At 41.3% G+C, this 12,816-nt stretch overlaps 1 protein-coding gene across 2 annotated transcripts; it reads left to right on the forward strand.

The window, feature by feature from the left end:
* Nucleotides 1-524: 524 nt before the first annotated feature.
* AMER1 (APC membrane recruitment protein 1) lies at nt 525-5,765 on the forward strand. Of its 2 annotated transcripts, none has more exons than XM_082264278.1 (2): nt 525-657; nt 1,948-5,765. In XM_082264278.1, exon 2 carries the CDS (start codon nt 2,043-2,045, stop codon nt 5,292-5,294), a length of 3,252 nt encoding a protein of 1,083 aa, XP_082120404.1. In that variant the 5' UTR covers nt 525-657; nt 1,948-2,042; the 3' UTR covers nt 5,295-5,765. The 2 variants fall into 2 exon arrangements, with proteins under 2 accessions (XP_082120404.1, XP_082120405.1); XM_082264279.1 differs by having other exon boundaries at nt 574-668; nt 1,958-5,765.
* The last annotated feature ends 7,051 nt before the right edge of the window (nt 5,766-12,816 follow it).

A 12,816-nucleotide genomic window follows, 5' to 3' on the forward strand; every position in this document is an offset into this window, starting at 1 on the left:
GGGGGGGGGGGGGGGAATCTCTGCTCTTGCCGAAGGCTCCCACCAACTGCCTGCTCATGCCCCCCCTTTTTTTCTTTCCCATTCGCTTGTCATCGGTTAAGAACTTAACAACCAGCTATTGTAGGCATTTGTGGTGCAGTTTTATCAAGCCAAAAATGCTTGTCAGATGCACTGCAAACGCGCATAGGGCGTTTGGGGGAGTGTTTTTAATGCTCATTTTGCGCTTCTCAACCGCACCTATTTACACTATAGGTGCATTTACAAGCCCTTCATTTGGTAGGGAGAATGCAGGTCAACACACCCTAACTATGGCATCCTTTACTTCTCTTCATATTTGTACCGTAATACCATATTTGTGAGTAATGGCCACGTTAGGAATAAGTGGTTTCTCTTGTCAAGTTCTTTTGCTTGCACCAGTAAAAAAAAAAAAAAGTGCAGACTGAAAAGTGTGAATAAGCTGTAATGTTTTTCAACATCATTGTAATTTTATTAATGTTTTTTATTGTTTCCAATCATAGATCCAGAGGAAATGCCGATCTTGTGGTGACATTCATTTCGGTTACAATGTATGTGCAGTCTTTCAATAAAAATGCACACCATCTGGATTATGTCTCCCATTGTCGCATTGTGCCCTTCAGTTAGCTTCCCTAAGACATGGTAAGTAGGTTGTACTTTTGTTTGCAAAAATACAGTTGGGCATTTACTGTCATTTTTTGGTATGCTATGTGAAATGGAATCTCACTGCAAAAAGTGTGTGTGAGACTCTCATGGAATGGAGAAGGCCAGCTTCTAGATCCTAAACCGTTCCTTAGGACCGTGTTCAAATCTAGCTTACAACTGGATAATGAGATCTGCCGTCACAGTATGGGCAGGGTTAATTATGGTAAAAATTAACACCACAGCCCTCTCTACATAACAGGGGAAGACCTCCGTTTTGGAGTTTTTCAGTAATGGGCAAGTATAGTTTTTATGCTATGTGACAAATCTAACGAAGGCGTGTTTCCCTGCTTGCCTAGAACTACACTTTTTAAAATGATTCTAAATCTTATTTCTTTTTCTAAAATAAGAGTTTTGTTCTTACCTGCTGTGTGCGCTAGTTTTGCACAGGGCTGCCCCTTACCTTCTCTTCTAGGGTCCCCCGCCAATGCTGTGTGCCCCCATAGCAAGCAGCTTGCTTGTGGGCATGCCCCCCAGCTGGGCTGTGTGCGTACATTGACACACAGCATGGCTTGATCATTCCACTGCATTGGGCGGAGCTTTTTTGATTGTAAACTCCAATCTTTTCCCCTGCTGTGTTTTAGATAGTGCAGAATGTTGCACCCCCTCTATGCATGTATGGAGAAAGTGTGTACATTGTGTCTATATTGGTGATGTAGTTGTCACCCAAAAATGTACCACTTTGTATCCAGGCCAATTCTGCCACTTCGCTCCTACATGTAATCGACTTCATTTTTTTTCTTATCTAGAAAATCACTTAGAACCCCCAAATGGTGTGTATGTACAGGGTTGTCAAACTGTGCATATGGAGAAAGTTTGCACCTAAAAGATATCGGCTAATGTCACACTTAAACAGTTTAAGCATTCCTGTCACTGGCAGAATCACTTTGGAGGACACACAAGGGTAGTGATGCACCTGCCTGCTTATATGGCTCTGTTGCTCGTGACATACAATTCGAAGTGGTTTCACCAGCAAGAGAATATTTTCTAGCAATTGTTTAGTTGGCAAATTCTTGCAAAATTATCACAACTGGGGACATAAGCCGAAGTTGATATAATATCATATGCCCGAGATTATGGTTTGGTGCCATTGGGTCAGGAAAATGGGCTTTGAAAGAAAATAAGTCTATGAACTGCAAAATGTATTTTCTATTCTTCTGGATTCTGTTAGTGTTTGTGAACTGGTTTCTGTGCAAGTGCCTGAATGTCTTTTTTGTTTTTTTTTCCTAGGTCTGCAAAGAATGTTTTTTATATTAACCAAATTTCAGTGCCTCTACAATCCTACTCTTAATACCAGCACTCCTTTTTGATGTATAACAGTTGCCATGGAAACTGGCAACTGCCAAGAAGGAAATACTATAAAATCCACTTCCATCTGTGCAATACAAGATGATGGCCACAATGAAGGAGAGTACCCCAGAGTGGATGTGCACTCTACACCGTCTTGTACGGACCAACCAATTCAAGGGAAACCGAAAAAAACTCCTTTCAAATTCTTTGGAGGAAGAAAAAGCATTGTTACTTTACCCAGCTTCTTTGGAGGAAAGAACAAGGGATTGGGAAAAGGAAATGCTAGAAAGTCAATGAGCAAAAGCAAGACCCATGATGGCATCAGCGATGTACCTAGGGATGATGGAAAGAAGGGCTGTTCTGATAATTCTATCAACAAACATCATGGACATGACCTGTGTAAGACAGGGACTATTATTCCCAGCTCTCTTAGTGCAGATTCTGGGATTACATCTCCAGTTAAGCTGGATTTCAGTTTCCATGATATATCTCCTATGGGCAGCACAGAGTGCTTTGAGAAAAAGATGAATGGAGAGAAATCCTTCTCCTTCCCAAGGCCAAAGAAAGGGTTGAAGGGTTTATTTAGTAGCATCCGTAGGCACAAGAAAAATAAAACTCCTGACCCTGACAAGTGTGAGCGGTACGATCATATTACAGAGACTGTTATTTTAGAACAACTAAATAAGTATCCATCAGAGGATGCTGAACTGCCGTGCAGCAGTGAGCAACCAAAGATGAAGATCCAGGAATCGGGAGTCTCCTCAGATTGTTTACTGAATCTGACAAGTGTGTGTGAAAATGAGGAGACTCAGCAGGCTTTGGTAGACATGCCCAATTTAACACCACTGAAAACTGAGGAATTTGTTGTGCAAACCAATGAGGGACTTTCTAATGACCAAAATCCTGTCACCAATTCCAAACCTGACTGCCCTACTGATAGTTCAGTCTCTGAAGTGTGTACTGATCAGGTAAATGCTGACTTAGACAAACAAACCTCGCCTAACTCTGCTGCTGACCATCTCAGTCTTATGTTTGAGGATGTGTCTTCTCTTAAGAGTTTTGACTCCCTTACAGGATGTGGAGATATTATTGCTGAACAGGACATTGATAATATTAGTGATACTTCCCTTTCCTTAGAAAGGAGCAGGGAGACAACTAAGAGAAGTTCATGTCTGGTTACTTATCAAGGAGGTGGAGAGGAGATGGCAACACCAGATGACATGGAGGAGGAGTACCTTCAGAGGCTTTTGGAAGATGGCAATGAAGCTGATGCAAGCTATGAACTGGAAGAAGAAAAGGTACATGAAGAGATGTCCAAGGGCTTTACTGAACTGCAGCCACAGGCTTATTCAATGGGTGCAGAAGATGCCTTCGTTGACAGAACTGTCCTAGGCAGCGCAGAGTTGCTTACTCCCCAAAGTGATCAGCAAGAATCTGCACCAAATAGTGATGAGGGTTACTATGATTCTACCACACCTGGTCCAGATGATGATGGTGGAGAAGGCTTCTCCCATAAAGAACGTCTTCCAAGAGACAGCTACAGTGGCGATGCACTTTATGAGTTTTATGAGCCAGATGACAGTCTTATGAGTCCTGCACCAGGTGGAGAGTCCTTGTATGAGAGTAAAACTCTATGCTCTGAAATATTTGATCACTTTTTTGACTTCAGTCTTCCCATAAACGGTGGGCTAAATCCGGATGTAGAACGCAAGAAGGGTGCAACTGAAACTGAAGAGGAGCGGTTGGCAGTAATTCAAAAACAGCTGCTGTTCTGGGAAATGCAAAGAGAAGCAGCACTGAAAGGACTAGGACATGTAAACAAAGATACTTTTTCCAAAGAAAAACAAATTGAATGTGAAATCAGGACTGTCAACTTGGTGGGCAAGGACTGCCTTACAAGAGAACAAATTTTGTTGCAAAATGTTAGTAAAAATGCTGGTGACAAAGGAATACAGCAAACGGAAGCTGGGAAACAGACTTGGAAAGACTATCAGGAAACTCCTGTAACGGACACTGATTACCACAGAAGTTACATACATCATGGAAATGGCCTTGTGGAGAATTCTGGTTTTGAGTTGAATGTTAGTAGCCTTGAAGCTCAGAACCAGAGTGACACTACATTGGCAACTATCGCCAAACTTCCCAATTCTAGTATTGCACCTATGCATCAAGCCCAGAATGTATTTGGTTCTGAATTTTCCTGCCTATCTAACTACAGTGCAGAAAATGAATGTGAGCAAGCTATAGACTTTGCTGATAATGGCATGTTGTTTTCAAGTATTTCTGAAAGACTTGGCAGTGCTGTTTCTAATTCATCATTTCATCAAAACTTAAATGATCTCCCCACTATGGTTACTTTTGATGTAGTTGATGTTGAAAATGAAGGTGAATGTGAGCAGCAAGTTGACCTAAGTCCAGATGAAGAGGTTGGGTCATCCTTTGAGACATTTGATCACAGATATGAACAGGAGTCTTTGGCTGAATGTGATGAACAATTGATGCAGATGGACTCTCATCAGTCTTTCCAAAACTATAACTGGGGGGTGACCAGCCTTCCTCGTCATCTTGAGCAATATAAGCTAAGTCCTTTTAGGCCAGTTCCACTTTCTGTTAACAGAAGAAGCAAATCGCTAGACACCGACAGCTTGGAGCTTGAGCTTGGTGGAATACATATGTCTAAAAGTGGCTTAAAATCATATGATTTGCTCACTCCTTGGGAGGATAAAAAAAATTCCAGGCAGTGTGAAGATCGATGCGCACGTGGCGACAAAGCAAAGTTTAACAGCTGTAAAATGTTGGGCCAAATTGTTCTGACAAATGAAGAGTTTGAAACCTGTACACCAGTTGTGTCTCCAAAGCAGATCTATAGCAGAGAACTGTTAGGTTCCAAATCCAGTAGTCAACTACCACTGGATAGCAGGGAGCTGGCAAATGTCACTACAGAGACTGCGCAGTATAACGCTAGGCAGTTTCAAGAGGACTCCAAATCCTGCAGATACACCAGAGAAAACACTACAAAAAAGCTTGCTCGTGTGTTACCATTGGAGGAACAGAGGTGTGTAGATACAGTACAGTATAGTTGTGATTATGGTGCCCCTCATAAGCAAATTAAGACCAAACCTGTTGGTGTTACACAAGCGATGCCCCAGCAACCTAAAAAAGACTATGAACTACCGTCAGACTTTGTGGAAAGGTCTGGACCTTCCAAGAAAGGCATTTTGGAGCAGCACAGGGATATATCGCCTGTTGACTGGAGTAATATTTACAGCGAATGTTCAAACGGCTAAATAATACCCACTGCCAACAAGATTTTTATTATAAAGAAATAAAGATTCTCTATTAGTGAAATGAGAATATAAAAACAATACAAAAGGGCTTATAGCCTAGCCAATACGCAACTGAATGAAGGAATGTCGTAGAAATGTTTTGCATATTTCAGTACTTTTTACTTTTTATTTTACCTGTAAGTAAATGGTAAAATCACTGTTGGAAGTCTGTCACTTAGTTGTTTAGTTGCTTCTAAATTTGCAATGCAATGGAAAAAAAACACCGCAGTGCTTTACACTTTTAGAATGTCCTTTTTAAAGAATGGTTCAAGTTATGTGTACCCTGGTATTGCCATGTCACACGTCCCTTGTGGCCCAGACACCCAGCAGCGTAAAAGGTTAATTAAAAATGCAAAACGCTGCCCTCTCAAGGAACAGAATTCTGTTACTAATTTTCCTATGCAGTGCTACACAATTGTATTTTGAAAGTTTACTTCACTGCTTTGGCATAGGCCGTTGTATACTTCATGCTGACACTAAAAGAAATAGAAAATACATGGCAACCTATAAAGGCACAAGACACACTGTGATGCATCTGTTCTTTGTGAGCACACAAGGCCAGTGTGTATTGACATTCCTGTAGACCCTTCTTTTTTTTTTTTGCATTCGTTCTTGATTTGAATTTAGATTGCTTGCATGCTTCAACTATAGGATATTTTCCTTTTTAAAGCACTACATCATTTATTAATTTTTGGTACTTAAAAGTTTGGAAACGTTTAGGAATTAGGCTGCCATAGTCAAAGCTACATTCATAGAGTACACTTCACTTTTTTGGTGTCTGAAACCTCAAAAGGAGGTGGTCGCCATATTGTATTGATCTTAAAACCTTCCCACCTAATATGTTACAGCATACATTCTTTCCCTCTGCAGTTCTATTTAAAAAAAAAAAAAAATCTGCATTATCAGTTATTTTTCAATTTCAGATCTTGTCACTATTCCCATGCTTTTTTTTTTTTGGCTTGTCTTTTACCCAACAACAAACTAAAATGCCTTTATGACACTATTTCAAAGATGCCACACTCACTCTTATTTTAAATAATCTGTATGCAACATAATTACTAAATGGCTTTATAAGCTGTACACCATTAACCTTTTGCTTTTAAGTTCACACAAGGGCACACAGTTTGTGTGCTCAATAGTTCTAATGGCGTTCATCTTATGCTGTTGGCCTTCCTGCGCATTCAGTTTCTTGGGTTGCATCTATCCTTAGTTGCTGAATAGCCCTGAGTGTGAGCCTGAGATAATACAACATGGTATCTAAATCTGACGTGATGTCACTAGATGCTGTGAGGCGCAAAGATGATATAGTGGGTTATGGATTACCGATCAGCTGAGTGAAAACTGGGTGAATGTTATGACATTAGCACAGCTGGAGTTTTTCTTGGATTGCATCAGTATCCAGTATTTTTTTCTATGGTTATTTTTGTTGTAGTATGAATATAGTTATTGTGGGTATGATGGGTTCAGTTAGGGTTACTTGTTGAGTAAAGGTCAAACCTCTCTTTAGACATTAGGTTAAAGCGGAGTTCCAGTCTGCAAATAAAAAAATGAAGTCAGCAGCTACAAGTACTAAAGCTGCTGACTTTTAATATGAAAATTACCTGTCCGGGGAGCCCGCGATGGCTGCACCTCAAGATAATTTGTCAGTTGGCTTCGGTTGCAGGTGCCAGCATTGTAAGTAGGGGAAAGCGGCAGTGAAGCCTTCAGGCTTCACAGCCAGTTTCCTACTGCACATACATGAGTCGCCCTGCGCTTACTGAATGGTCCTGCTGTCTTCTGGGACTTCTATATATAGCAGAAGGCAGGGGGGAAAGGAGGGGCCGGAAATGTCTTAAATTGCCAATTGGCGATCTTACCCATAAGTGGAAGCGGCTACTTATTTCACCCGCCCCAAAAAAAAGTGCCAAATGTGCATGGGGTGCAAATAGGTGGAGCTTCCCCCTTTTGGTTGGATCTCTGCTTTAAGTACTGGGATTAGGTTACAAGCATTTTTGATTGCTTTCCAAAATAGCATTTGCCTGAAAGGAGAAGTAGGATCAAAGCTACTACATCCCTTTGTCAAAGGAGTGCACTTAGTTCTGTGACCCAGATTCAGCCGACCAGTGTGCCAAAGTCACCTGTTGTCAGTCAGCGATTCCAGGCTCTTGAGGGATCAGGACTCTAGTGTCTGGACCCACCCAGATGCCTGAACGGGCGCTGGCTTGGCCTCCCGGCATACCACTGAGAGCTTAAACTAGCTGCTCGCACTCCACTGAGCTCTGAAAGGGTAGAGCACACCTACTTTTCCTTTCCTCTCTGCTCACTGAAGACCCAGAAGTGAGTGATCAGTGGTCTGTGAGCTAGAGACAGCTGTCTGGTATATTCTTAGAAGAGCAGCAGTGGCAGCCCCTTTCCATTCTCATAACAGGTTTCCGTTGAACTGGCTACTTTTTTAGGTTTCCTGGATGCATGTTTGAGCTATTTTTGAGTGCCCCACTAACCTGGAAAAGGTTAAAAACAGGTGAAAAAGGTGCTCTGTTAAGTGCAGCGAGATGGTTGGTCTAAATAGACAATATGAAGGTTCAGGAAGTAAAAAGGCGTGGGAATACAACCATGCAAGCCCTGCTATTAATTTATTTTATAGAACATGCCTAGATTTCAGGCCATTGGGGTACTTCTCAAAGAAATGGGAAAGATGTGCAGGTACATACATGCCTGCAACCCAGAAAAGGATACTGCATATGCATAAGCCACCTACTTTTATACTTTTTAAATATTGAGTGTTAATTGGGCTAAAATGTAGGTAGGTTAAAGCAGTGGTCCTCAATCCTGGCCTACAGGGCCCACTAAAAGGCCAGATTTGCTAGATAACTGAAATACATCCCAGGTGATATCATTTGCTGCTTAGTGATTGCAGTACTCTAGTCTGCATCTCCCCAAGGTAATACCTAAAATCTGGCCTGTTAGTGGGCCCTGTAGGCCAGGGTTGAGGACCACTGGGTTAAAGGATAACATTCCCTTTGTACTGTTCTTTTAAATGACTCAAAAGCCCCTCTCATCCCCCAAGTTCTTACCTGTTCCTAATCCTGGCAAATCAATGCTGTGTGTAATTGCAGAGCTGATCTAGAACTCTTCTAGCCAGTGCCATTTTATTTGTATGAAGATGGCTCTCTAATATTCTGTCACATGACCTCTCCATAGGAAGGAGTATTTTGTTCCTGCATGCCCAGGTGAAAGTAGGGTGCACAACATGGATCTGACCGCATTGTGAGTATAAGACTTTGGGTGGTAGTTATTCAAAGGGTAATAGTACCAAAGTACAGTGTTCCTTTTTAATTTTTTGTATCAGGTTTACTTTTAGCATTGTTAGGGCTTCAATTTTAACTTTTAGTACTGTAATCCGTGGGCAGAAAAATAACCGTTTGTGTCCCCTTGGTTTAAAAAGCTGGAGTAACTACCATTTACCCCCTAGGTAAGCAATATTTTTTTTAATTGTTTCATACAATATCCATCAAAATTACAGTGCTTTAGTTGCCAAAATCACTTTAAAGTTCCAATTTTGCAGCTACATTTGAGATGCTATGTGACTGGGATCATGTAACACACATAAAGTAAGTGTTATCCCAATTTGGCTGTATACATTCTGGAAGAAAAGAATTTGGGAAAGCATGCTCCGCCCACTACAAATAAACGTAATGTTGCTTTGGATGAGCGATAGGTGTGAACACTGGCTGCTCTTCTAGCTCTTGAGGCTTCTGCACGCAGCGATCACAGGCTTTTTCCTGCTACTCTGCCTAGGCTGTCAAGGGAAACATTGTGTTTTTAAAATGCATAGCTAAGAAAATCACTAGAAGTAAATACATTTCACAATATAATTTGGATGTCCAAAATAAAAATATTTCAGTAGCTACAGATTTGCTCCAAAGAAGCTTAGAACAAATCTCAGTGAAATCATTATCCTTGTCTTTCTTCCAGTCCTAGAGACAACTGCTCCCTTTTTGTTCTGATTTTACAGTGACAGTTGTTAGGATGGAATCACCCCAAAGGGGATGCAGACAGTAGAAACTTTACAGAAGTGATTGGGCTTCCCAAATCTGTCTGGAGTTTGGGTTAAAAATCACATTCTGCATTCAATAATTTTTTTGTCTAGAGGTTTTGTGTGAACACTAGTAAGCAATGTTGAACAGCTGGCTAGCACTCTGTGAAATGTTTTACCATTTGTCAGGATAACTGAGTAATATTAATGCACATACATTGATCATCTTTAAATGTACTTTTGTTTCAGGGTCCATTCACACTAGCGTGACTTGTCAGGGGACTTGGTCGCCTGACAAGTCGCGGTCGTTCGCTCGCCTGTGAACAGTACAGGACCCGTTCTAATAGGAGCGACACAAGTCGCTCTGACTTAGAAAAAGGGTCCTGTACTACTTTGGGGCAACCTGGCGGCGACTTGCATTGACTTCAATTATATGAAGTCCGTGCAAGTCGCGCTGAGGTCGCGGTGCACGCTGTGCACCAAGACTTCACAGGTCGCCCCACCAAGTCGTGTCGCTGCAGTCTGAATGGGCTGTCAGTGACATGCCATTTAACCACATAACGTCTGCTCACGTTGCTGCTACTGCAGCAACGTGGCTTGTTAGCGACGTAGCAGTCCGCTGCTCTTCCCCGATCGTCGGGGAATCTAGTTTGGAGATCCGCCCGCCTGTGTAAACAGAGCGGGCGGATCTCCTAAGTGACAGGGAGTGACAGATCGCAGTGTTCAGCATAGCTGAACATCCGATCTGTCCCTGTGTCACTCAGTCACCTCCCCCCACACACGTCAGTAAGCACCAGGCATACATTAACCCCTCCCTCTCCAATAAAATTAACCCCTTCCCTGCCAGTGTCATTTTTACAGTAACAGTGCATAAATATAGCACTGATTACTGCAGTAATGTCACTGGTACCCCCAAAAGTGTCAAAAATGTCAGTCAAGGGTCCGATCTGTCCGCCGCAATGTCGCAGTCCCGCAAAAAAAATTGCCGCCATTACTCGTTAAAAAAAAAAAAAAACACCAAAAATGACAAAAATCTTTCCCTTAGTTAGTAAACGCAATAACTTTTGCGCAAACCAATCAAAATACACTTATTGTGATATTTTTTTTTTTACCAAACATAGGTAGCGGAAAACAAATTGGCCAAAAATTTAAAATTTAGATTTTTACATTTTTTGGGGGGAATTTCATATAAAAAAAAAAAAAATGTTAAAAATATTGTTATTTTTTCAAAATAAACGCTCTTTTTTTGTTTTATAGCGCAAAAAGTAAAAATCGCACAGGTGATCAAATACCACCAAAAGAAAGCTCTGTTTGTGGGAAAAAAAGGACGTAAATTTTGTTTGGGTACAGCGTCGCACGACCGCGCAATTGTCCGTTAAAGTCGCACAGCGCCGAATCGCAAAAAGTGGCCCAGACGTAAGACAGCAAAATCCTCTAGTGGTAAAGTGGTTAATGTGGCTTTCTGGCTCAAATAGCTCATAAAGTAACTTATAACATTTTAAATATTCCGCTTTGGCTTTGCATGCAGTGACGTTCATTCATTGTGTAGTCTAGTAAAGCTGAACTACAAGCAGATATAAAGGAAACATTAAAGCAGCCCTGCATTCATTTATATATCATTGAATGTATTTTTTAGTATAAGTACCTAAATTTGACTTGGTATCTGCCTCTTGCAATTCCTGTACAGCAGAGCCTAGACTAGGGAAGGGAGAAGCCACATAAGGAGCCAGTCGGTTGTGCTCACGTCCTAACAAAGTTCATGCTACTAGGACGAATGAGCTAAGTGACAAAGAGATGAGCTCATCAGTCTTCTGCTTCTCTCTTAAAGTACAATTCCAGCTAAAGCCTAACTAGTCATAACAATAATCCCTCCCCTCTTTTAACATTAACCTGTGGAAAACAAAAATGGATATATTTTAGTGTGGTGCAGATGTTGTCAGTGGTTCCTCCTCCTCCTTTTTGGAGCCTCTGCTGGCTGACACAGGGGAGCTAGGTCACATAACCAGACCAGGCTAAAAAAAAAAGGTTAAGTATATTCATAATTTTTGCACAGGTTAGTTAGGAGGGGGGAGGGAGTATTTTTAGGTCTAGTTAGGCTTTAGCTAAAATTCTACTTTAACTTTAAATTCAAAGGCTGCCGGTAGGGACAAGACCTTTTAGTGTTACTGAATGAAAGCCTCATGCACACAGGTGGCGAGAGGGTTAAAATATGGTGGTTGTAAAAATTCTGGTCATTTTCCCACACCCAGGAAGCTGCCAGGGCTGCCTTCAGCCTGCCATGCAGGTGAATGTCTATATGCAGACAGAGTGATGCTTTAGTGCATTGACATGCATAAGCAGCAAGAATACAGCGGCATACAGCTATATACTTCTATAAAAAATGAAAAATAATGTGCTTTCAAAGGGCTAATCAAATTGAGATGTAGTACTGTCACAACACCACATAAAGTGCATGCAAGTGCTCAAATTCATAAAAGCAATTTATCATGTACAAACAATTATAAATATACATTTTATAAACAAATTCCTGGAATTGGTGCTGTCATGCAAAAAAAGTGCAAAGTCCAAAAATGCACAAAATTGATATGGTCCCAAATGCAATATTGGTGTAAAAGTTGTGCTCCAAGTGATCACTAAATCATGCTCTACACTTATGTGAAAAAATGGCCTCTTACCAAACTTGAAGACCTTATTCCAGGGCCTGACCATGCATCAGTGAGAAACCCCCTCACTGCAGGGTATGAAAAATTACTCTCTTCAGAGGACCCACAAGGCATTTGGTCCTTCAATAAGGATCTCTGGGTTCCTCAGCAGATCAGTTGTCACACACCATCCATAAGCCAAGCACGTGTATAAAGAGGAAGAAAATCGCTCATTGCGCAATTTTCATTAAAATGAACTATATACTCGCAAGTGTGATAAACAAGCGTTCAATGTAAAAGTTATCCTGTGCCCCGGCGAGCGTGCTGACGTCTCCGCTATGGCCCCTGCCCAACATATGTTTCGTCCAAGAAGACGTCATCACTTGGGCAACGGACACTTAAATAGCAGGCAGTATGCAACTCCCCAGGTGCAGAAAAATGCCTGGAATGTCCAGTAATGCCTTGTGTAAGCTTCTCACTGTCTAGGTCTAATTCATACAAAGCAGAAAAACAGGTCCTCTGCCCTGCTGGGCAGAACTGTGCTTTCTTTGACATGTAAAACTGCTTCTATATATCTGTGTCATCGATGTATTTGACTGTTTGCTAGGAGTTCAGCTTTAAGTATATGCTACCAGCACTATGGCCAGTTCACATTTATTTAATTTTTATATGAACTAAATGTACCATAATGCAAAGTATTTGGCAGACCAGCAATACTGTTTTTCAACAAATACTAAACATACAAGTTTTTCTTTGCTATAGGACATTCTAGTGTGCTTAAAAACAAAGTTTCTCAGACCATCCTACAACATCTTGGTTGTCTTCC

The sequence above is a fragment of the Pelophylax lessonae genome, assembly GCF_965119305.1.
Source record: "Pelophylax lessonae genome assembly, chromosome: 7".
NCBI classification, from domain to species: domain Eukaryota; kingdom Metazoa; phylum Chordata; class Amphibia; order Anura; family Ranidae; genus Pelophylax; species Pelophylax lessonae.